Consider the following 24,901-nt stretch of genomic DNA (forward strand, 5'->3'; position numbering starts at 1 on the left):
GATGTTGTGCATCACTGATATCAGACTGCTTAGTAAAATGTGTTTGAGAGGATAAATGAGCGGCTTAGGCCTGAACATCAACTCACTATCCCAAACATAAACATTAGCTTTCAGGCGTGAACACGGACATCAGGCGTCTTACCTCTTCATACTTTTATTTGTTTCCGGGTTCACGTTAATCAGTCCACCAAGGTCTTGTTTTCTTTGGAAAAGAAAATGAGTTCTAATCAATGTCATTGGGGGTTGGAGATTTAGCTCAGTGGTAGAGCGCTTGCCTAGCAAGCGCAAGGCCCTGGGTTCGGTCCCCAGCTCCGAGAAAAAAAAAAAAAAACAATGTCATGGAAATAAAACACCAATCAAGCGACTAGTAGCTCAGATATTACGGAGTGATCAATGTAGAAGTTCTCCACCGCAGTGTGAACATTTAAAGTTCTAAGTGTAAAGGACAGTTCTCATATGTCACGCCGAAGCTGTTTACGGCTGTTAATTTGCGAACAGCACACACACATATGTAGTGTCTGTTCTGTTCCCTGAATGTGAGTAGTCATGAGACTTCTCACTAAACAAAACCAGCCCTGTCTTCAGTCCATCCAGTTAGATGGCTTCTAATGGGACACAGTGACGTCAGGTGAGTTAGATGAGGGTTTCCACTAGGAACGGACTGAATACAAATTGCTACCGAACAAATTGGTACGATCTCTGTTTTGTTTGTTTGTTTGTTTTACTAATGAGAAAATATTGATAACACATAATAATTTAACAATATTGGAAATACTAAAAAAGCATGCATGCCCTTATATAAACATCTTGATCATGCCCACGTTCTAACCTTTTAAATATCTTCTGCCTCTGAGTAGGAAACATAGTAACTCACTTAGTGGATCTATTGCTGTCCCATTAAAACCCAGGGGAGCTATTCTCAAAGCAGGCAGTTGGGGGTGGGGTGGGGTTAGTAGAAGTAGAGATTGGGTAAGATGGCTGTATCGTAGCCCAGGACAGGTGAAGCAGAAGTGGATCCGTATTCCCTTCCAGGCTCTGTCCCAGCCTCTCCCTCCATGGCCAGCTAAAACCACCATCCGTCCTCAGAAGAGATTACTTAGGGAGTCCTAGCCACAGTTGGCTTGGCTTTCTCTCTCATCCTGGAAATTACATAGTTCAGAAACTATGTCAAGGCTGCATTCTTTAGATAAATTGTTTCTTATCAGTCCTTCAAAAGAAATCAATACCTCAAATCAAACGGAAGAGTAACTCAGTATTAGACACTGAGATAATTAATTTAAAATTATTAATGTACGGGAGATAATCATGAGTGGCCGTATCTTCCACCTTGATTCACTAGTTCCATACTTTAAAATGTGGTTGTACATTGAACTACCTGAGGATCCAGCTATACCTCTCTTGGGCATATACCCAAAAGATGCCCCAACATATAAAAAAGACACGTGCTCCACTATGTTCATAGCAGCCTTATTATTAATAGCCAAAAGCTGGAAAGAACCCAGATGCCCTTCAACAGAGGAATGGATACAGAAAATGTGGTACATCTACACAATGGAATATTACTCAGCTATCAAAAACAATGCCTTAATGAAATTCATAGGCAAATGGTTGGAACTGGAAAATATCATCCTGAGTGAGGTAACCCAATCACAGAAAAACACACATGGTATGCGCTCATTGATAAGTGGCTATTAGCCCAAATGCTTGAATTACACTAGATGCATAGAACACATGAAACTCAAGACGGATGATCAAAATGTGAATGCTTCACTCCTTCTTTAAAAGGGGAACAAGAATACCCTTGGCAGGGAATAGAGAGGCAAAGATTAAAACGGAGACAGAAGGAACACCCATTCAGAGCCTGCCCCACACGTGGCCCATACATATACAGCCACCCAATTAGACAAGATGGATGAAGCAAAGAAGTGCAGGCCGACAGGAGCCGGATGTAGATTGCTCCTGAGAGACACAGCCAAAATACAGCAAATACAGAGGTGAATGCCAGCAGCAAACCACTGAACTGAGAATAGGACCCCCGTTGAAGGAATCAGAGAAAGAACTGGAAGAGCTTGAAGGGGCTCGAGACACCATATGAACAACAATGTCAAGCAACCAGAGCTTCCAGGACTAAGCCACTACCCAAAGACTATACATGGACTGACCCTGGTCTCCAACCTCATAGGTAGCAATGAATATCCTAGTAAGATCACCAGAGGAAGGGGAAGCCCTTGGTCCTGCTAAGCTGAACCCCCAGTGAATGTGACTGTTGGGGGGAGGGCGGCAATGGGGGGAGGATGGGGACCCATAAAGAAGGGGAGGGGGAGGGGTTAGGGGAATGTTGGCCCGGAAACCGGGAAAGGGAATAACACTCGAAATGTAAATAAGAAATACTCAAGTTAATAAAAAAAAGTAATAAAAAAAATAAAATAAAATAAAATGTGGTTATAAAGCTTAAAAGTCAAATGCTTTGCCTTCTGGTTAGTGTGTAGAAATCAGAATTGGAGACATTAGTGAGACATACCCAGTGGCACTTTCATGTCCTTTGGGGCTGATCTTCATGACACCATCAAGGTCTTTACCTCTATGAAAAGAACGTTTGGATTAGTTTCATGACATTGCCATAGACTATATCATCCATTCTATATTTTTAATGATTAGCTCGTTAAACCTTTATTAAATTATTATTTCCTTGGGGAAAAGTATTATTCTGATATAAATTTTATTTTAGTAGAAGATTGACTGAGTGATATAGTTAAAGTAAACCTCCAAGATTTTGTTGTGCTGTGTATAAATATGTCTAGATACAATCACAATACATTCTTCAAACTGACTAACAGGGCTGCAGAAGTGAGACATAGTAAAATGGAAGACTGGTTCGAAGCTGTGACGCCCTCCACATCACTGAGGTCACCAGTTAGTCATCAGAAGAGCCTGGAACTCAGAGACATCAGTGATAGACATTCTCACCTTCTGCTGCTTCTCTCTGCCATGGCATTTGTTCTGATAATCGATCTCTGATCTTGGCTTCTTTAGGTGAAAAAAAAAAAGCATCAAAATTTATGTCGACACCAAAGAGACTGTGTCTTTCACATGGGAACACTCACACACATATGAACTCACACAGACTGCGGCTGAGTGCTCAGAGCCAACCCGTTGGGGTCCCAGCACAGAGGGGGAAGTGAACAACTGCATCCCATCTCTAAACAAGAAGCTACCTCTGATGTACAACTGCTTGCAAAGGGGAAATTAGGTTTCTCCAACGGAGTGTCACTGGGTATATAAACCATACTTAAGGGTGGGCTCCATGCACAGCGGCAAATGGCCAACACAAAATGAACTCCATGTTTTTGTAGAATTTTTTGTTTTTGTTTATGTCTTATATTGAGCATTTTTTAAATCTTATTGGTCCTTTGCTTGTATATTGTAGTTTTTTATTTTGTATTTTCATAGGGTATGTACATGTGTGTGTGTGTGTGTTTTCTTATGCTTTTTGGTCATTATTTTTGGTCATTATTTTCCTTTTATTAAATTTTACCTATTAGTTTTGAAACAAAGAAAGAGAAAGAAAGTAAGAAAGAAATTAAAAAACAAAGAAATAGAAAAGAAGAAGGAAAGGTGTTTAGGAGGTTGGGGGGATATGTGAAGAAAAGGGAGACCGGAAACAGTGATCAGAACCTATTATGTGGATTTTCAATTTAAAAACCCGCTTCCATTAAATTCCGTGCAATACCTGCAGGGTCCTCTGAAAACCATTGTGCGGGTTTGTTTTCTGCCAACCTGACACAGGCTAAGTTCACCTTCAAGGGGGAGCCTCAACTGAGAAAATGCCTCTAGACTGCAGGCAAGCCTGTTGACCATTTTCCTAATTAGGGATTCCTGCAGGAGGCCCCAGGCCACTATGGGTGGTGCCATCCCTAGGCTGGTGGTCCTGGGTTCTATAGAAAGCAGGCTGAGCAAGCCAATGAGTAGCACCCCTGCATCAGCTCCTGCCCTCAAGGCTCTTCCTTTGTTTGAGTTCCTGCCCTGACTTCCTTGGATGGTGAACCTTACAGAGGAGGTATATGCTGAATAAACCCGTTCTTTAGTCCCTCAGGTGCCTTAGCTATGAATAAACCTAATTGTGTAAGTAATGCCTGAATGTGGTGCTGGATATTTCTAGAAACAACTGACCAGAACTGGCATAAACTTGGATTAGTTTTGCTTGTTCATACGATGTATCTATGTGTGTATGTCATGTGTACATGTGGGTGTATGTACACAAGTGTGTACACGTGAACCCCAGAGGACAACATGAAGTTTCTTACTTTATTGCTCTCCAGCTTACATTTGGGGACAGGGTTTCTCAGTGAACTGGAGGTCACAGATTCAGTTATAGTGGCTGGTCAGCAAACTCCAGACATCCCCACACACCTCCCCTCCTGTCTCCCTCTCCCAAAGTACTAGGGTTTCAGGTTCCACACTGACCAGGTTTTTGCATGGGTGCAGAGGATCTAAACTTACATCCATGTGCTCGCAAAACAGGTGTGTTAGTCACTGGGCCATCTATCTCCCTACCCCATTTTCTAGCTTTATAACTTCATTAATTTCCACGGTGGTACTTGATTTAAACATGTTTACATCCTGTCTCTCATTTTTCAATTTTTCCCTTACATTTCTTGATTCGAGTTAAAAGTTGACACATGTACTAATTATTTAATAGAAAGATTTGGTGGTAGAGGTGTATGGCCGTCCTTTAGAGATAGCCTGGATTGTGTCCCTTTGACCCACCATCTCTGATGCATCTAAAGAGTTCATCTGTGGCAGAAAACAAGAATAAAACTGAGTTCTGATGAGGCGTGAGAGGCTAGAGAAAGACTCTCACCAATGAAGTTGTGCACTTACCCTCTCTCGGTGTCAGCCCTTTGGTTGATTTTCTTAAGGCTCCCGAAGGCTTGATTTCTTTACAGCATTGGGATTGAGGGGGGAAAAAGTGTTTGAGAGAAACTCAGTGGCATGACCAGAATCTCTTCGGAGAACTGCAGATTTCTCCCAGCAGGAAGGAGATGCAATCAGGGACTAAAGCATTGGACATTCTTAGAAATGCCTAATCCAAGTGGCGACATGTTGATATCAAGGTATCAAGCACTTCTCAGCTACAACTCAATCAATTTAAAAGCAAATTTAAAAGCAAAAGGAAGGCCTCAGCTTTTTCTTTCTAGGGGATAGATTAGATGGAGGATAAGTTCAATTTGATGATGAAGATTTTTGTCCTATTTAAGCATAAAAACTCATTGATGCTAGGTAGAAACCAATTATTGATCAACACTTTAAATGGAAATATTTTGAGGACTTGAAGGAGTTGTTTCCTATTAAAGTCTCCAAAGTGTCCTTAAATGGTCTAGCCCTGCCTTGGAGAGTGGAAATAACCATGCACTGACTGCAATACTTTATGTGAACTGATCACATAGAATGTACCAGAAGCTAGAGGTTGGTGGCTGGCCATACCCATAATCCAAGCACCTGAAAGGATGAGGCAGGAGGATCATGTGTTTGAGACTAACTGGGGCTAAATGACAAGACCCTCATGTAGAGTAAAGAATTGAAAGCTAATCTAAGACTACACAACCAACCAAGTGCTGTACACCGGCCTTTTCGTCTCTGATTGGTTTCAGTGTGATAAAATGATTGGCATATTAAGAACGTTCACTATATCAGATGGAAGAAGGGAATAAGGACAAGAAATGAGGCCACTCTCTGTGATGGTTTGTACATGCTTAGCCCAGGGAATGGCACGATTAGAAAGTGTGGCCCTGTTGGAGTAGGTGTGTCACTGTGGGCATGGGCTATAAGACTCTTATCCTGGCTGTCTGGAAGCCAGTCTTCTGTTAGCAGCCTTCAGATGAAGATGTAGAACTCTCAGCTCCTCCTGGGAGGTGCCTGCCTGGATGCTGCCGTGTTCCCATCCTGATGATAATGGACTGAACCTCTGAACCTGTAAGCCAGCCACAACTAAATGTTGTCCTTTATAAGACTTGACTTGGTCATGGTGCCTGTTCACAGCAGTAAAACCCTAACCAAGACACTCTCCCTCCTATACCTACAAGGTCACTTCCTCCTGTGTCATTCAGGTATCATTGTGTGACTTTACAAGTCACCGCTCTTTCTCCTTCACAGTCCACACCATGACAGGTAAGACTCACCCTAGTGTTTGTCTTTTCTCCCATCCACTTGGAGCTCTCAAAGCTCCTCGTCTGGAATCTCACTTTCTCCTCTAAAACACAAATGGACACCATAGAACTGCTAACTGCATTCCACCCACGTTCTCCATTTGGAGGAAGTCACCTATAATGAACCAGCACGCCTGGGTTCCTCCCACTGAGAACCCTTCCAATCATTCTGACTCTGATTTCTAGATCAGAAAGCTAGAAGTGTACATGACAGGGTTGACTTGAAAAGCTAGGGTAGCATTCCATGCACACACCGGCACAGACAAATGGTTTTTAAAAATAAATGTGACATCAGAAATAATTGTCATCTTAGAAAAGAAAGTATATTACACATACAAAGTAAGTGGCGAGTCTGGGGATAAATGGTAGAAGTCTCGTAAATCCTTAACCTTTATCTTTCTTCACTGCTCAGAAATTTTATTTAATGAGACTGCTTGGAATTTGATTTCTTTCAATATTAAGAAATTATCAGTAATGAAGAGCTGATTTTCTAGTTTGTCACGATCAGTCTAAAATTGTAAGTTCATCTCTCAAAAGCTAGCTTAGTTATTTACTATCAAATTAACCTGCTACAAAAATTTTCAACATTCCATAGGAACAACAATACCAACCCACCAGAGCTCCCAGGGACTAAACCACCATCCAAAGAGCACACATGAACAGACCCATGGCTCCAGCTGCATATGTAGCAGAGGATGACCTTGTTGGGCACCAATGGGAGGAGAGGCCCTTGGTCCTGCCAAGGTTGCACACCCCAATGCAGGGGAATGTCAGGGCAGGGAGGTGGGAAGGGGTGGGTGGTTGGGTAAAGGAACACCCTCATAGAAGAAGGGGGAGGAGGGATAGGGGTTTATGGACAGGAAACTGGAAAAGGGCATAACATTTGAAATGTAAATAAAAAATATCCAACTTTAAAAAAGATACCTATGCAAAGATGAACATATGAAATGTGACCAAGATTCCATCTAAGAAGTGCCTTCTGCATCCAAGGACAACAGTGGCCCCCAGCTCCATTCTCAGAACCAAAGTGTCTTGTGGCCAATATACTTAGTCTGTACACTTCCTATGTAAGTAGGTTGGGTGTCTTTCATTTCTATCTGTGAAGGTGTGTATGGAGGCCACCTACCTCACACACTTCTTATGGGAACAAGTCCCATGAGGAAACAAGTCCCCAGAGGTTAAGCCAGTTGACTGGGTCACTGACATCATGATGGTGGCAGAGCCAATATTGAGGCACCAGTCCTCCCTGACCCCTACCCAGAGCTTGCATCACCAGACCTCCCGACCCTGGTGGAGAAAGGGGCTTCCTGATTAACAACAGAGGGAGTCAAACGATTCTAAGTGGCCTGACTTGACGGAATCTTACCCTTTGCCATCTCTGTCCATCTGGGTGTTCATATAGATTAGACTTTCAAGACTCTGGGCTCTGGAGACAAAAAGAATTGCAATAAAACTGTGAGGACTGTGGGGTATCATGAAAGGTCACCTATAATAAACATTTTCCATGAATCGCTCATTTTCTCTCATTGAATGGAAGAGCAGAGATCATTCCCTGCAATTATGTCTGAACTAAGTGTGCAGTGCCAGGAGAGCTCGCCCATCTGCTAGTGTGCTGGCCTGCAGAGGCTGCGGCTCCCTTCCCACCACCGTCACCATCTGAAGGATCAAGGCAGGAAACCTGGGACACAGGCTGTCCAGAGTAACAGGGCCTCTTACCTTTTGTCTAACTGCTGTGCCTTCAGGTTTGCTCGGAAGAGGCCATCGAGACCTTGGTTTCTTTAAATATATGGATTTAAAAACCCTCATCAGTAACAATGACAGACATTTAACTATAAAAAACATACACCAGTTTACATGTAAAATAGAAGCTGCCCAGGAAAGATGAGCTATCGTTCTGGAAATTACTTTATTCCACACGAGCATTTTCCTGAAGTCCAATTTAAATTACAGTAAGCCTGAGAGAAAATGCAACCAAAGGGATGAGATGGGGAGGTGCGGGCCAGGATAAGTCTGCAGATATGCTGTTCAGACGCATGAAATGTTTTCCTTTTTTCATTTCTTTTTTTTTTATATATAAGATGACATGTCCAATTATTTTATTATTGCTTTATTGGGTTTCAACACTGATTTGCCTGGAAGAATTTTTAATTAATTAATTAATTAATTAATTAATTAATTTCATGTATGTGAGTACACTGTCCCTCTCTTCAGACACACCAGAAGAGGGCATCAGATCCCCATTACAGATGGTTGTGAGCCACCATGTGGTTGCTGGGAATTGAACTCAGGACCTCTGGAAGAGCAGTCAGTGCTCTTAACCTCTGAGCCATCTCTCCAGCCCCTCCTTTTTTCATTTCATTTTGTATTCTTTTTACACAATTTTGGTTTTGTATGTCTTTATGTGTCAGGGCACTCTGTCTGTTGGCATGTCTGTGTATCATGCGCACTCCTTGATTGCTGAAAAAGTCAGAAGCCATGATGTGGGTGCTAGGAACCAAACCCAGGTCCATTGAAGAGACAGCAAGTGCTCTTAACCACGGAGCCATTTCCACACTTCCTTTATATTATTGGAATTAAGATACAATCGCATATCATTTTCCTTTTACTCTCTGCAATCCCTCCCAGGTTCATGTCCTCCCACCCCTCTCTTGGATTCACGGCCTTTTTCTCAGATTCATCTTTTTTTTTTTTTCTCTTTCACTGCTGACATACATCTCAACATGAACGTGAGCTGGTATTTATAGAGCTATCTGTGATGCAGGATCACGATGTTTCAGGATCTCCTGAAAATGCCCCGCAACACTGGCTTCACCTCCCCGTGTGACTCGTCAATCGATGTTGTGCTGCCGTTGACCAGACATTTTCTGTTGTTCCCCTGGTTGCTCCACAGCTTATGCTCTCTGAGGTCGCCATATCCGTTCGCTCCCACCTGCCTCTATGACTCCTGAGCTAAAGGTGAGGAACCTGAAGAGCAGCAAATCTAGGTGACTTGCTGTTTCCAAAGCAGCATATGAGGACCTTGTTTCATAGCCTTAGAGGAAGGAAACCAGTGGGCACATCCTCTCTGGTATCTGCTGACCCTTTCTATCTCTATCACTCATTTGTTTCTCCTACACTATTTTGTTTTGCAATTGCAAGTGATTCAAAACGGGGGATGATAATAATAACAAAGAGATTAGTGGGTTTTTAAGTGGCTAAACTCAAAGTATTCATCAATCAAGTCAAAGTGTTTATGTGTGTGTGTGTGTGTGTGTGTGTGTGTGTGTGTGTGTGTGTTAAGATACCAGAAATGTTGTATCTGTATAAACATGCAACTACCTTAAATTTCATGGAACATGAAAATCAAAGATACTTAGATATTAGTCCTTCGAGACTTTCATAACTTCAGTTATTTATTTCTGCAAACCATTTATCCAAGATTGGCGAGATACTAATGACTAGTCCGTCCTCCTACCCTAAAACCAGAACATTGTTTTTAATTCTAAAAGATGATGCAAGAAGTCACAATGCTCAATTTAATAATAAAAAACGAGCAGCAGACCTTTATAAACCTCACCTGTTCAAGCTTTTGTTCATTCTGATGAGATTATCCAGTTCTTCACTTTGGGAAGAGAAAACAGAATCTAATATTAGTCGGAAAGCATTCTCAGATTCACCTTAAAATAACTGCGAGTGCTCAGAAATAGAATGCATGCCCCCACGTTAATTATCTGTGGAACTCTACTCATCCTTCAAGGCGTTGCTGACGCCAGGCGGCCAGACCCCTTTCCTGACTGTCAGCTGAAGCCTCCCCTACGGTAGGACCTCTTGCAGTACGTGGGCTTCGTGTCTGCTCTGTGGGACTCTCCTACACAGTATATTAAACGATAGCAACTGTCTGCTTGCTGGCTGTTAAGCTTCCTTCCTACACACATTACTTAAAATTCTACAATGCATCCTGCCCATCTTTAACACATTGCCTTTAGGTAGCTGTTAATACTCACTTTTAACTGAATCAACAAGTACGGGTCCGCTGGCTAAGTATAGATCCTATTCTCACACAACGAAGCTGCCCAGAAAGTAACTGTTCTTCCACGCTACTACAAGTTCATAGTAGGCCAAGTAAACTTGCAAGCCTGCTTCCATAGTTGAGAACTGCAAAGCCCCTTTCTGGCAGCCTTCTCTGGAGCGACCTATTTAAGTTAAGCTTATGGGTTAGTGAATTTCTCTTAAACCATGGACTCAGCTTTCCTCAGAGGGGTGCCTGGGGTAGGGTGCTCCCCGGGAGCGTCCTCTGTTGCTTCCTCCCATGTGCTCACCACAGCATGCCTTCTCCCAGGTTTTCTTTCCTCCTTCCCATCCTCTCTGTCTTTCCCATACACTGGTTCTATTCATGTATCTTGGTTCTCTCTTCTTGATGCTCTAAGTCATACGTGTCTCCAGTTTTTTTCTTAACATCTTCTTGAGCCCTCTCTGGTGTTGACCAGGACACCAGTATTTACACTCTCCAGCTTCTAAGGCTACGACATCTACCTTGCCACCTAAAGAGCTCCATGACCCATTGGCGACCTGAGTGAATTTCCGCAGCTCATGTTGACACAATTGCCCCGTAGGTAAAATAATATCCATGTTCGTCATCGAAAAGAACCAATAAGTTAATAGACACTTCAGAGCATAATGCCTAAAATGTAAATCCTCACCTGGTCTTCACCATGATACCAAACAGCCTTGCCAGTATCTTTCATGGAGCGCATACTCTCTCTGTTTACCCCTTCGATTGAATTTATTAATATCAAGGCACTGTCTCCACGTCAGAGAGATACAGTGGATGAGTCTGTTCTGTGCAGTGAAGATGTCAGGCGAACCACTATTGCCAGAAGCACTGTCTCTAGGACAGGCCTCTCAGAAACCCTGTGTGTTCAGATCATCTCCAATACATAGATGACTCATTTAAAGAAACATTATACATTTAATGATAGAACTGAAGGTTGAGAATAAACACTGAAATGTTCTCAAAACAGTTTCTGGCCCCTACTGAAAAGGAAAAGGAATAATGTTCTACCATAATGGGGAAAAAAAAAACAAAACAAACAAACAAAACCAACAGCCCAGTGTTCAAACATGCTGTGCTGTTTCTGTCTCTCTCTTAAAATGCTACCTGATATGCAGAAGCTGGTTAAAAATTTGTTTCCACCCCAGGGGAAAGAGCAATTGTAAGAATCCTGTATATTTTAATCCCAGACCTTAGTGACTGGCATGAGCCACAATGATGAGATTTTTTTTTCAGGACTCAAGTTCCCCCATTGTTTATCACAAGAAAATTAGCATAAACCACGAGAAAGATGCTCTGTGCTAAATTAAACACCGGGGAGACGGCGTTCTGAATAAAAAATCCCGAGCTCTGAAAATGGCTGTAAATTGATAAAAAGCTTCAGATATTAAGTTTCACCATTTTCTTTGCAACAAATTAAGTACCCTGAATCAGATAGCAATCCCACTCTATTCCACAAGGAGCGGCTGGCAGAAGGAAGCTCTTTCTTTCTATCCCCTTTAGACAGCCCGGAAAACATTACTCTGGTCCACGAGAAAGCAGCAACTCTCTCTGATGTGTTTGTCTCAGTGAGCTCTGTGCCTATGGCTGGGGATCAGGAGCAGGAAAGCCAGCCAGCTTTCTGGGCTCCCTGTGTGGAGTGACTCACACAATGTCATTGCTCCTCAACGTCCCTCACATGGCGTATCCCACTCTCCAACTGAAAACTCCTTCCCCTGTTACTAAAAACAAGCTTCTACCCTGGGCGTGGCTGAGCAAGCCTGTGACCCAGGTACTCAGAAAGTTAAGAGTAAAAAGGATCGCAGGTTCATGACCTGCTTGTGCTACAGCGTGAGTTCAAGTCACGGCTGGGAGACTTAAAGAGGCTCTGATTTGGAAAAAAAAAAAAGGAAAAAGAAGCTGAGGAAACCTCCATGATGGATCACTTTCTTGTCAAGTCTGAGGCCTAGGCTTAAACCCCAGTCCTGAAGAGCATACTTCGAAGTAAATTCATAATGTCAGAAATACAGGATCTTACATGGGAGAAAAAAATCAAACGTGAACACGAAACCTGAAGATCCTCTCTAGTCTCCTTCTAAGTCAAAGCCCCATGACCTGCACAGAAAACTGAGTCATTTCCCCATCTGGTCAAGTAATGGTATTTGTTGAGAGAGGGTCTCACTCTGTAGTCCAAGCTGGCCTTGTTTCTGAGCCTCTCAAGTGTTGACATTGAAGGTATGTGCAGCTTGTCCAACCTCTTTTATTTTTTGTTTGCTTTGGTTTTTAGTGAGATGCACTCTAGTAAATTCTTAGAATTGCTTAATTACATTAAACAAGGAAAAAGTTCCAGGTTCGGGATTAAAACAATGAAATATCTGTACCCAGGATTTTGGCATATTACCCCTCTGGACAAGGCTGCTTGTTAGCCTGTAGATGATCTCTGGTGACTAAATCAAAGTATCTGCCCTGAAGATGACGATGACAGGGATGAGGGTGAGATTGAAGAGAAGATGGAAAGTTTATACAGACAACAAAAGTGTGGTTAGGCACTGGGCAGTAGAAATGGCTAGGCTCTGGTCACTGAGGCAGACAGAGTGGTGCTCCACTGGGTCATACAAGGAAGACTTCACAGGGCATGATTTGTGACCTGGATCTTGAAAAATGGTAGATGGGTATGGTGGCACCAGGACTGGTAAAGACCTCTGTGCAGAAGGAATGGCAGACACAAGCGTATCTAGAAACCACTACTCAAAGACTACACACAGACAGACCCATGGCTCCAGCTGCCCATGTAGCAGAGGATGGCCTTCTTGGGCACCAATAGGAGGAGAAGCCTTTGGTCCTGCCAAGGCTGGACCCCCCAATGTAAGGGAATATCAGGGGGAAAGGGGGTGGTTAGGGAGGGGAACACCCTTATAGAAGAAGGGAAGGAGGATGGGATAGGGGGCTTATGGCCAGGAAACCGGGAAAGGGAATAACATTTGAGATGTAAATAAAAAATATCCAATAAAAAATTCAATTAAAAAAAAGAAATCATAGAAAGGAAAAGGTCTATGCTGGTGTCAAATATGGGATAAATATGTGGGTGGAGTTGGAAACGATTCTGGAACCAAATTGTTCTTGATCTAGGTTAGCAAACAGTCATATGTAACTACAGCATGTATTTACACGTGGGGGCCGTGGCTGGTATTTACAGAAAACTATGTGGCATCCAGCGGCATAAATGGGTCAATAGAACAGGAGACTAATGAAGTGTAAGTATAGGCATGCTAGTCTCTCATCCTGGACTCAGTGAGGCCTTGAATAGGCCCTTGTGCGCAGGAGACGTTGTAGACTTTTAGGTTACACATACCTATGCGACATAGAGGGGAAAGGGATGGAGGAGCCATGAATGAGTTTAGAAGGTCAAGCCTGCAGGGGTGGAAGGACAGACATAGAAAATAGCACATCTGTGAAGAAAGGTGAACACGGTCCCAGGACATTTGAAATGGAGTTGCTAAGGGCAAAAATCAGTGGATATCTCGGCTACCCATGAAAACACAGAACTGGAGGGATGGTTGAGATCTGAGGTCACCAGGATGAATAGACTCAGAGGAAGGGGAAGATGGGCGTCAGTCCATGTCAGCACCACCCACTCAGCATGGTACTTACAGAGAGACGCTGAGAGGTCTTTCTTCTTAGTGGTATACCAAACAGCTCATATTTAGAAATTACAGAGGCACTGACTAACTTTTAGACCACAAAGAAGACGGTGAAAAACTAGGCTGAGAGCTCTTGAAACCTCACCCCTTGTCAGTTTTCTGAAGTGCAGCTGCCACCCTGATGATGTCATCAAGATCCTCGGTCCTTCAGTGAACAGAAAGAGAAGCAGGTCAGTGGGGTGAAGCTTGACTGCTGGGCTAAACTTCCTAGAATTTCTGGTGAAGCATGGGTGAGTCCATATTCAGGAACAATGAGTTTAATAAGTTGACCCCATTGTCTCCATGCATGGTGTACACAGACACTAGCATCCTTCCTTACCCCTGAGGTCTCCATGCACACAGGCACTAGCACCCTTCTTTGCCACTGCCACATGCAGCACAATGTGAGAGGTGACAAGTTTTATAAAAATCTGTAAGGACAGGGGAGTCAGACTCCCTCCAAGTGTAAGGCATGTGTGTCATCTATGCCTCAACCAGGACTCTTCTGACAGTCAAAGGGATGACACAAGAGAAATTGGATTCTTTGGAATAGCTCTTTTTTTTCCACTGAAAATTGGCTTGTTATAGTGATGAAACTATAAAACTCTGAAATACCAATGTTATATTTTTTGTTTTTTTCTTTTTAAGTAAAACAGTTTCTGGGCTGTAGAAATGGCTCAGCCATTAAAGGCTAGACAGTAATACCAGCAGCATTAGAACAGTTTCTAAAATTTTTTTGGAGATCATAATGTAATGACATCATTTCCCCTCTTCTTCCTTCCCCCCAAACCACACACACACACACACACACTTTTTCAGATTCATGAACTCTTTCATTAATTGTACATTAAGCACGAACGACTCAGTCTTTATAATGTCGCTTGCATGCATACCTTTAAGGCTGACTGTTTAGATAACCAATTAGAATGCTCTTTCCCATGGAAGACTAGTTCTACACTCAGCATTCCATACGCAGCCCTGACTGTCCTAAAAATCACGATGTTTAGCAGAATAGCCTCAAAATTGCAATAATCCTCTTGTTCCTTGCCTCTTAAGGCCTGGGGTTACAGGCGTGTGCCACCAGGCATGGCTTTTAAAAAGTATTTCTAAAATCTATTACTTTTCCTAAATGATGAAGGAGAAACACAAACATATCCGTAATGAATGCTAAACTAGGTAAGATGTACAAAACAGATGTGAATCAGGACCGTGGTGGGGAGAGCAGAGACTTGGGAAATGCTTCCTTCCCTGGATTAATCAGCCGGGTATGTGAACCTTTCCTGATGCTGCAGGAGGGGCTGAGCGTCTTCTACAGCTGGAACCGATAGAAAGCTTCTGACTCACAAGCTCAGCTAAGCAAAAATACCTCCCCTCACTCACTCTCACTCACACAGCGGTAGTGTCCTAGATTTTGAGGCAATTACAGGGAACACAGAGATAAGCAAGCTTCCTCTCTTCAAGGCTTTCCTCCCAGACTGTCCGTGTGTTCAGACAATTCTGGATTTGCGATGAAAATCTTGTGCAAAATTAAAGAGCAAGAACCTACAGAAACACGTGTTACCAAGCCGGGCATGGGGCCTCACTTGAATACCAGTGCTCTGAGGGCAGACGCTGATGGATCTCTATAGAATTGATGCTGGCCTTGTGTACAGAGCAAGTTCTAGGCCAGCTAGGGCAAGACAGTAAAAGCTTGCCTCACGAACAAATGGACGAAGAAACAAACTGTCTAGTCATTAAAGCTAAAGTTGGCGAGAAAACTGGTGTTATCTAATTTATCATTTTAAAGCACTCCGACAAAGCACGTTTTAGCGTTGGCACAACTGTGTGCACGCAGACAGAGGTCTGTACCTTATATTCCTCGCAGCATGTCTGTCAACTTCTCCACATGCCCCTGCTGTGGCCATGTGCATCTGCCTAGATTTTAAACATAATGCCTATTAGGTAAGAAACTCCTCCATGTCAAATTCATATGTATGAGATGACATTTGTGTTATATTGTTTGACAAAAACCCAACCCTAGCTCTTTGTATTGGCTAAAATTCAACCATTCCCCCTTTTAGAAGGTCTAAAAAGTACAAGGTGCAAATTTTACAATATCAACTTCTCTTCCCATGTTTTAAACCTCAAGGTGCATCTAGTCATATCTGATCTAGACACTGTTCGCTCTGTTTCCACCCATCAGAGCGTTTGTCCTCGCCTCTATCAGATAACGATGTAGCATCTTAAATAGCAAGAATATTTTTTTGTCGTTTTCAGGCACCAGCATAACATTTTTTTCTTAGAGACTTATTTCATGTGAATACTTCCAGGAAATGCATTTGCTCGAGGAAGACCAGCAATAGTCTACATTTCAAATACTTCTACCATACCAAGAAGGGCCGTGTTAGAGTGGAAGCAGCGAATTTAGTGTGCTGGGCTGTTAGAATTTGTAAGACTTCTCTCTTCCTCAGACTGCGGTTGACCTACTTAGACGTTCTTGCTTATTCTCACGAGCTATATTCAACCATTTTTGTTCTCCTGAGGACATGTGTTAATTACATAGGAAACACTTCCCTTTCATATCTGTTCATTAAAATCACCATGCTGTGATTAAAGCAATCAGGGTTTTTAAAACAGGCAAGTTATCCCAATTTTATTTTTTGGATCATTAGTGGAAGAAAGAAATGAGAATAGTAAAAACTGACTTGACCAGTTCCTGTGGAATTCAGCTTTTTCTGAACATAATCATGTGCAGCCCTCTAGTGTCAATGGTTTTGGATGAGAGTTTAAGTGATACAAGGACAATTTATTTTAGTCTCTGTTTTTTTAAAAAAAAAAATCTATTCTAATTATGACTTCATGCTATAAGACCGAGAGGACAGTCAGGTAAGACAGGAAGCTTGAGAGATTGCTCTTATGAGACAATTATAATCATTGCAGAAATGAAAAGTTATGAAGCTAATCCATATCATTAATTAGTTCAGTGAAAAACTATTCTCCCGACTCATTAAAGCAATATCCTAAGGACAAATTTTCAGGGATCCGGGGGGATCTTACGGGTAGAAGTTCAGCTCTGGAGTTTTACCTCCGAAGGAAGGATGAACACACAGTGCCACACATGCCTGTCCCTTGGTCAGGCTCTCTAGCAGGCCATCCTCTCTTTAAAAAAAATGCTTTTATAATTGTGACTTGTGGATAATAGTTCTGTATTTACAAAATAATAGTTCTGTGTCATACATAGTATCAAAAATCCCTCTCGAGAGGCAACAATACAAAAGAACCAAAGTAGGCATTCAAGCAGATCCCAACGTCTCAGTGTCCACTGAGACACGGGGTCTTAATCTCTCAATATTGATGAAAAAAGTGGGACGTCCATCTCTGAAAAATGGTTCAAGGGACACAGAGTAAGACTGTCACGCTTCTGAATTGGCTTCTAAGCATTAATTATAAAGTTTCAGAAGTTCAAGGTAGAAAAGATTAAGCGTGTCTTTCTTGACTTAGAAGTAAGTTATTTGGAATAGTCTTTAAAAGTTTTTGATAGTTTTGAAATAAATAAAAAATACTTATTTAAAAAAAATAAAGAATGCGCCTAAAGGTGTTTCTAGTATAACTGAGGACTTGACTGGTAATACAAAGTTGTAAGACTATCCCTTATTAAAATATGTAGCTCTCAATGGAAAACTTAATTACAAGGGAATGGAGAGGAAATACATCCTTATATGTAGATTTAATAGACATAAAATATATTTAAAATACATTCTTATATGTAGATTTAATAGACATAAAATATATAGAATATATGCATTTATATCGAGTGCTAATATATAAGAAACCCTCACATAAACACTTCCAGCTCTACTTGTCTATGACTATTTCAGAGGTAAAGCTGCAAAAGGCATGTAACAGCCATCTATTCTAAAGCAAAAGTAATTTACACATGTGCACTGACAGAGCTGTAAGTTCTTTAGTCTCGAATTAGTGAACGCACAGAGAGTATAGCCACGCTTTCCTCAAAGCTGGTCACAATCTTTTTCTCTCGTTTCCCTTCGACATCCTGGCAAGGCATTCAGAAGGGCAAGTTCTTACCTATGACTCTGCCTCAGTTGTTTGGGAGAAGCAATGGGAGAACAGGGCTTTGGAGGTAGTGGAGGGTGAAGAGGCGGGTCCCTTTGAAACAGAAAACAGCAGCTCATTAAACTGTGGAAACTGCATGCATTGTAATATCTAGGAACCAAGCATGTTTATCATAGGAATGTCTCTGGGCTCGTGACCCCCGTGTGTGTGGAACCTGACAGTCAGAGGCCACAGAGCACAGACTCTAAAGAAGTCTTACTTTGCAAATGGATGTTTTAAAGGTCCATTCGCCCGGGCTGTGAGAACCCTTGCCGTCTGTAACTACAGCACACCCTTTGGTCAGCTCAGCACTTTACCAGTACGTTGAGCCAGATGTGCCACTTTGAGTCATCACAGGAGCACCATGAATGGTTCCCTGGCATTACGTATAACTTCTTTAGGGATGATCCCAACTCACGGGCTGCTGTAGAAGCAGCAAGAAGGTTTCTCGCATTTCAGCTCTCAAAGAAAAGTTGGTCTAGAGACTACTAACTAGTACTTGACTTAAATATTATCAGCACGTGACACCTCAGTGCTGGCAAAATATGAAATATGACATTAGCCAATTTTCAATGAGGCACCAAGGTCAGCCCCAAAAGGCCACATGATTGAGTGACAAGGGAACTGGAAATGGGCAAGTATGTTTATCTGTGAATAAAGTCAGCTCTTCCTGAAGTCATATCACTCTCTGGCTTCCCCACCTCCACCATTACCACTTCAGTTTTCCTAATGCTCCGACTCTGAGCTCTGTACCTAGAGAAAAGCTCTTCGCAATCTGATCCCCTAATCTCTGCAGCCTGCTAAGTAGATATGCACTCAGGATAAGACTGTCTGCATAGACAACCTTATCCTGTGTCTTCATCTGTAAGCTCTCTAACAAGATTGGTGGGGATTTCCAGGACTGAATGAGATCATAGTTTTAGCCAGCGAACACCACTTGGTAGCTTTCTATGTGTGATGCACTCTATGAAGTAGATAATGCCTTTTGTTTCCAATAGATTTTAAATATACAAATAAGTGATATTGTACAAAAAAAGAAAGACAAACAGAAAAGGAAGAAAGGAGTGAAGGATAGAAGAAAAGAACGAAAGAAAAAAGGAAGGAAAGAAAGAAGGGAGGAAGGAAAAAAAATCATGATTTTATTAGCATGGCCCCAGGAAAGCCTCTGTGTAAGGGGACATTAGAGTTGAGACTTGCAGGAAGTGATAAATACCGAGGACAGCTGGAACACCAGCTTAAAGATGACATTTGACACTTGAAACTTTATGAGGTAAGCAAAGAAATTATTGTAAAGAGAGACACAAACTGGGAACCGAGGGTTCCGGCCTCACATACCAATGGTATTTAAGAATCAAACATATGAGAAGTTAGAGCAAAGGAGCCCGAGGGAGGGTGGTCAAGGGAAAGAGAGTAAAAGTGAAGAGGTGGTTTCCTGGAAGCCAGCCAAGCAAAGCCTTGCCCAGCGGTCAAGCAAAGCAGGATGGAGACTATGAAGTTAGCATACCCATGGCCATAGTTGTGCTATGACTATATATATCATGGTTATACATAGTGGTCAGGGCATTGGTAGTTCTGACAGAACCAGTTCTGACAGAACCCTGAGCATTTTGGGGTGGGGCTGCACACACATAGGAAAGGATTTAGGAGAAAATGTGAAAGAAGGAAGATGAATTAAAGTCGCTGTTTTTGGGATGTACAAGGAAGGGCACATGACTGTGTGCATGTGTGCGTGTATGCGTGTATGCGTGTATGCGTGTATGTATGTGTGTGTATGTGCTCATGTGTGTCTGCCTCTATGTGTGTTTGGTCTTTGGAAAGCACAGACTCACTGTATCTGCTGAGGCACCTCAGTTAATTTGGGGCAGAGAAAGTTGTCTTTTGTCTATTTCTATTTTCTAAGAAAATAAAGAAAAACCAAAGCCATTGATTCAAAATAAGGAAAGCAAGCAGGAGTTGGAAAGGGAGCGAGACAAGGTAACATAAGAAATCTTCCCCTAGAGAGCAGGAAAGTGAGCAGACCCAGGTAACAGCATGCTATTTTAAGAGATTATGACATGTCAAGAACTCTTCTAAGTGCTTCTGGTTGATTAATTAACTCAATCAATCCTTACTATAATCCAAGAGCCAGCTATTATCTTTCCTTGCCATTATACAGATAAAAAGACTGAGCCAAGAACAGTGAAAATAAATATTTCAGTTACACAAATTATGCAAATTATGCAAATGGCTGAGTGGGGGATCCGAGTACCGAGCTTTGGCTCCACACCCCTCCTCCTGCCTGGCTGCCTCTCAGGAGACCGTAGACACCTGCGGTGGTACAGAAGCGGTTAGAGGAGGGCTTAGGTTTCTGAATGTCGTTTTCTCTTGCCAGAGTTAGCCATTTGGAAACAGACTAACCAGAAGCTTAGGGGTGACTAAGTTCCCAGTTCACTTGAGAGTACAGCAGAATGTGACAGCCCGGGACGGGTGGGAGTGAAATGGAGGATTATAACAAACACTGTGGCGTGGCGTCTACCATGGAAGAAAAACAAGATCCGAGAATGCGGCGCTATGGAAAAGATGGCAGAGCCCACGCGCGGGTGTTTAATGTGAGGTTGGGGAATTTAGATCAGATCGAAAGTGATGTAACAGAGCAGTGAAAGAAAACCTTAGAAAGTGACATTTCAGGGGCCCTGAAGTCATTTACAAGGAAGGACCCAGCCTGCGGACAGATAAGCTGTGGTACAGATCTTTCGAAAGGAGGTCGAGAACGTGAAAGTTTAGGGGGGAGGGGCTTCCTAAACATAGATATAAAAATCAGCAAATATTGTAACAGGGTCTATAGGTGTTTATGAAAAACAGAGTCTGATGTCAAAGTCTTCAAAGACAGAACTTGAACGACCCAGAGACCTTCAGAGGAAGCCCACGAAGAAGAAAGGCCCCTGACAACATGGCTTCCAAGGAGAGGTAGGGGGTTAAAGAGGGAGGAGCTAAACTCAAAATGGAGGAGAAAGAGGACCAAACAAGATGGCGGCCTTTCCTCAATCCTTCTGATATGTAGGCACAGGGAAAAGTTCTCACTTAAAGAGGAGAGGATGAGTAATGACTGAGTAAGGATGGGGAGTTTGAGGATAATGGATGTTTGCTAAAGTGGAAGGAATTGATGCAGGATGAAATCAGCTGGGGTGAGATCAGGGATAAGATTCTGTGATGATGGTTCAAGTGGTCGGACATGACCTGACTGGATTTCTTATGGGGTTAGTGGCTACACGATAGATTTTTTTTTTTTTTTTTTTTTACTGAGGCTCCTATGGTACACAAGGGCATACGAATTTCCTGGCTTTTGACTCGGTACCAGTAGGCTGGAGCCACTAGAACAATTTGCAATTTGCAATTTGCAATTTGCAATTTGCAATTTGCAATTTGCAATTTCCCCATCTTGATTCAGTGTCTGATTGTACATGCTGGGATTATTCCATTTCTTTTGAAACTATCATCTTTTCTCAAAAAGTCTCCAAGTGTTGGATTACGTACATCAACTGATAACTGGTAGTGTGTCTGTGAGGATTTGCTGAGCAAACCCTTTCCTTCTAAAAGTAGACGGGAGATATGGAAGGATCAATGCCAGGCAAGACTAAGACTGCGCAGGGCACTGGATACGCAGGCAGAGAGGGGAGCCGTAACCACACAGACAGGATGGTTATAAAAAGGAGACGTGGGTCTATGTCAAGCTTTGCTTATACCAGATCGGCATCAACAGAACGTGAGATTTCTTCTATCTTAGAATGGCTAATGCTTCAAAGAGTAAATGCTTGTTGCGTGAGTCCGGGAGGTAGACGTCGGCAGAGAAAAAATAGATCTGGGATGGTGGGGTCCTGAAAGCCAAGATCTGAGGTGGATATGGGGGTCACGAAAGCCAAGAACAATGGAGCATGCGCAGTTCACTGGGTGGTAGGTTTGCACCCTGCTGGGTCAGCTACAGGGCAGTGTCCCATTTGTGGGCTTCAGTTCACCTCAGAGGAGCTGCCATTTGCATCTTTGCATTGACAGCCACAGATGACAGAACCCAAGCCCCGGGTGAGGGGAGGATGAGAAAAGTCATTCACACTGTGCCAGGAACATTATGTGATCCAAGCAGGGGGATTAAAAATGAAAGCCGGGCAGGAAGCTGTGGCCTGGAGTGTTGGGAAGGGACAGAAACAAAGGACATTTATTGGAGTGATCTTAATTGAATTCTGCTTCGAGACGTGATGTTTGAGCTTAGATAGGCCCCTCTCTCTCTCCGATGCCCTTGCTGGTACCCTACACGCTTTCACAGGATCTACGCCACGATGTCAGTGGGTGTAATAGGAAAGTGTTGCTTCAAGGAATACAGAGGCAGTTTTCAAGAGAACCATGAAAACCTTCAGACTATAACACAAAGACCAGATTGGGGTGGGGGGATCCTCTCGTAGAACGGGCTGTTTATGCTGCCCGTCTTTTCAGATCACTTCTGCTCTAGTGTTGTTCTGGGGCAAGGTGCTTGGCTCCTGGACTTGAATTCCAGTCTGAGTTGGAGGTCATTTCTCTTAGTGCAGCACAGCCCTGGGTTCCGTCAAGGACAACCGACCCACACATTTGTGATCTTTGCTCTCACAGTTCATCGTGCGTCTTTCTGTTCCGCACAAATAGAATTTCCATTCCAGCAACAGCAAAGGAGCTTGTGTGGACCTAGAAGAGAGCTGTCCGCTGTTCCTGAGATCATGGCTGCTGACTGCTACTAGGTTACCCTGCAAGGAGAGACTCTCATTCCTCTGAAACCATAAGCTTAAGTATCCTCTTGCAGGCTGGAGAGATGGCTCAGCGGTTAAGAGCACTGACTGCTCTTCCAGAGGTCCTGACTTCAATTCCCAGCAACCACATGGTGGCTCACAACCATCTGTAATGGAATCTGATGCCCTCTTCTGGTGTGTTTGAACACAGCTACAGTGTACCCACTTAAATATAATAAAGACATCTTTTAAAAAAATATATATCCTCTTTCTTCTCTAAGTACCTAGGTCTTGCTTCTATCACAGCAATAGGAAGGTCCATAATACACTCACCTTACCAATTTAGGATTCTAAATTGATTAGGGTGGGTGAGGGCACAGTGCCCCAAACTGCAATTCCAAATCTTCAAATGTCAAAATCTCTAATGTCTACACTTCTTTAAGTTCAAAATCTGAAATATAGTTCTAGAAAAATAAAATTAAAACTACTTTAGGAATGAGTGTGTATAGGTATTGGCAGGCTCTCATATACATAATTTTATTAGTTTCATAAGCACAACACGTGGGTGCATTTCTCACCCCACCCCCACCCCCGGAGGGTTAGGGAGCCGTATAAGTTTGCTCCCACCACATTGCTGGTGAGTATCTCAGCCAAGGCTTTTGGTACAGGCCTTCTGATGTCAATCACATGTTTCCTCTTTACCGAACTACATCTAATCAAGTGTTTTAAATGCAAATTCATTTTTCAAAGGCTGCCAAGTCAGTCCTGGTGGTTTATACCCCAAGCCCCCGGGAGGTTAACTCAGGAGGCTTTCAAGTTCAAAGCCAGAGAAGCAGCCATGATCAGTTTCACAAGAACTTGTTCCCATAGCCACCCCAGTTTTAATGTTAGGACAGATACCAGTGTTTGGGTCTAGAAAAAGCATAGCCCACCCTTACAAAGAGCTTACAAGGCACATGGCCATGTTCAAAGGGAAATTATGTAATGATGTGACTTTCTAGAGGCTAGGGGTCACTTTACTAAATCCCAAGCCCTGAGTCAGAATTTCAGGGTTTCTGCTCCAGCCCAGCCTTTGGCCTGCTTTGTACGAACCTGGAAAGCATGCTAGTTCTTCTAGAATCTCGGCTTCTTACCTAAGAGACAGGTTGGTCTAGATGGTCACTCGAGAAGACAGAGACTGCAGAGAATTCCCCATCCCTGGAGATCCTGGCTATTTTATTTTCTTTATAGACCAGGTAAGTTGACATTTGAGCGCTGGATTTTTTCAAACATATGTGGATACATTGTACCTAATGTAGTTTAACTTTAGAATTGAACTAGAACATAAGTCCACAACAGTCAGTTCTGTAGAGTAGATGTGGTTTCCCAAAGGCTGTTCTGTCAGAAAGATTGGTTCAGGTTATGGCAATGAGTGGTCTAGACTCTTCTGGTAATGGGGTGTAGAGTAAAAAGGTCAACAAATCATAATGTGTGGGCCCTTCTTGAGTTCCCATGAGACTGAATTAGTAAGAAAAGAATTAGCTTAATGTCATAATCGTCTCTGATACCCTCTCTCACAGTACACTCTGCTCTCTCAGACACACTCAGGATAAGATCCTTGCTGGGGATTGAACAAAGGAAGCTGACTGACCAGTCCAGGAATTATCCTGGTGGAAAACATATCATCACCTAAATGGATCTATTCAAATGGATCTACTTAGAAGGGATGTACTCAGAATGGGTCATAGATCTATATGTAAAACATGAAACTAAAAGGTATTTAAAAGATAGTAAAAGAAGAAACACTTTGTGACCGTTGGTTAGGCACGATACCAAAGGCATAATTCATTTAATGAAACCTGAAAAATCAGATTTCAGCATGATTTTTTACAAAATATTTTCTGACAAATACGTGATTAAAAGATTGAAAATGTCAGCGACACCTTCGAGAATTATAAATTATATATCTGATAAAAGATGTATGCTTTTAAAACTCTTTTTAAAGATGTGCACTTGACGGACAAATTTACAAAAGGACACACTGCACAGTGGTCCCTAGAAAAGCAGGTCCCTAAACAGTATTGAGATAAAGTACGTATTAGAATAGCTAAAGTTTTTAAACTGAAAATACTAAACAATATTAAGGGGATGTAGCAAGCAGAGCTCTTATCCTTTGGCCGTGTGCATCAAAAGCAACAGACATTT

The 24,901-nt window shown here is 42.5% G+C and overlaps 1 protein-coding gene across 1 annotated transcript in view; it reads right to left on the bottom strand.

Annotated features, from left to right (window-relative positions):
* Scel (sciellin) overlaps positions 1–24,901 on the bottom strand; it is a 100,336-nt gene that overhangs the window by 35,253 nt on the left and 40,182 nt on the right. Inside the window, exons 9-17 of the mRNA XM_032917686.1 lie at positions 17,961–18,041; positions 15,744–15,809; positions 14,002–14,061; positions 9,763–9,807; positions 7,923–7,982; positions 7,573–7,632; positions 4,882–4,938; positions 2,968–3,027; positions 143–202 (exon numbers count right to left, since the gene is read on the bottom strand). Coding sequence (XP_032773577.1) covers positions 143–202; positions 2,968–3,027; positions 4,882–4,938; positions 7,573–7,632; positions 7,923–7,982; positions 9,763–9,807; positions 14,002–14,061; positions 15,744–15,809; positions 17,961–18,041 — 549 coding nt within the window. The remainder of the gene's footprint in view (positions 1–142; positions 203–2,967; positions 3,028–4,881; positions 4,939–7,572; positions 7,633–7,922; positions 7,983–9,762; positions 9,808–14,001; positions 14,062–15,743; positions 15,810–17,960; positions 18,042–24,901) is intronic.

Source organism: Rattus rattus, chromosome 12 (assembly GCF_011064425.1).
Source record: "Rattus rattus isolate New Zealand chromosome 12, Rrattus_CSIRO_v1, whole genome shotgun sequence".
NCBI classification, from domain to species: Eukaryota; Metazoa; Chordata; class Mammalia; order Rodentia; family Muridae; genus Rattus; species Rattus rattus.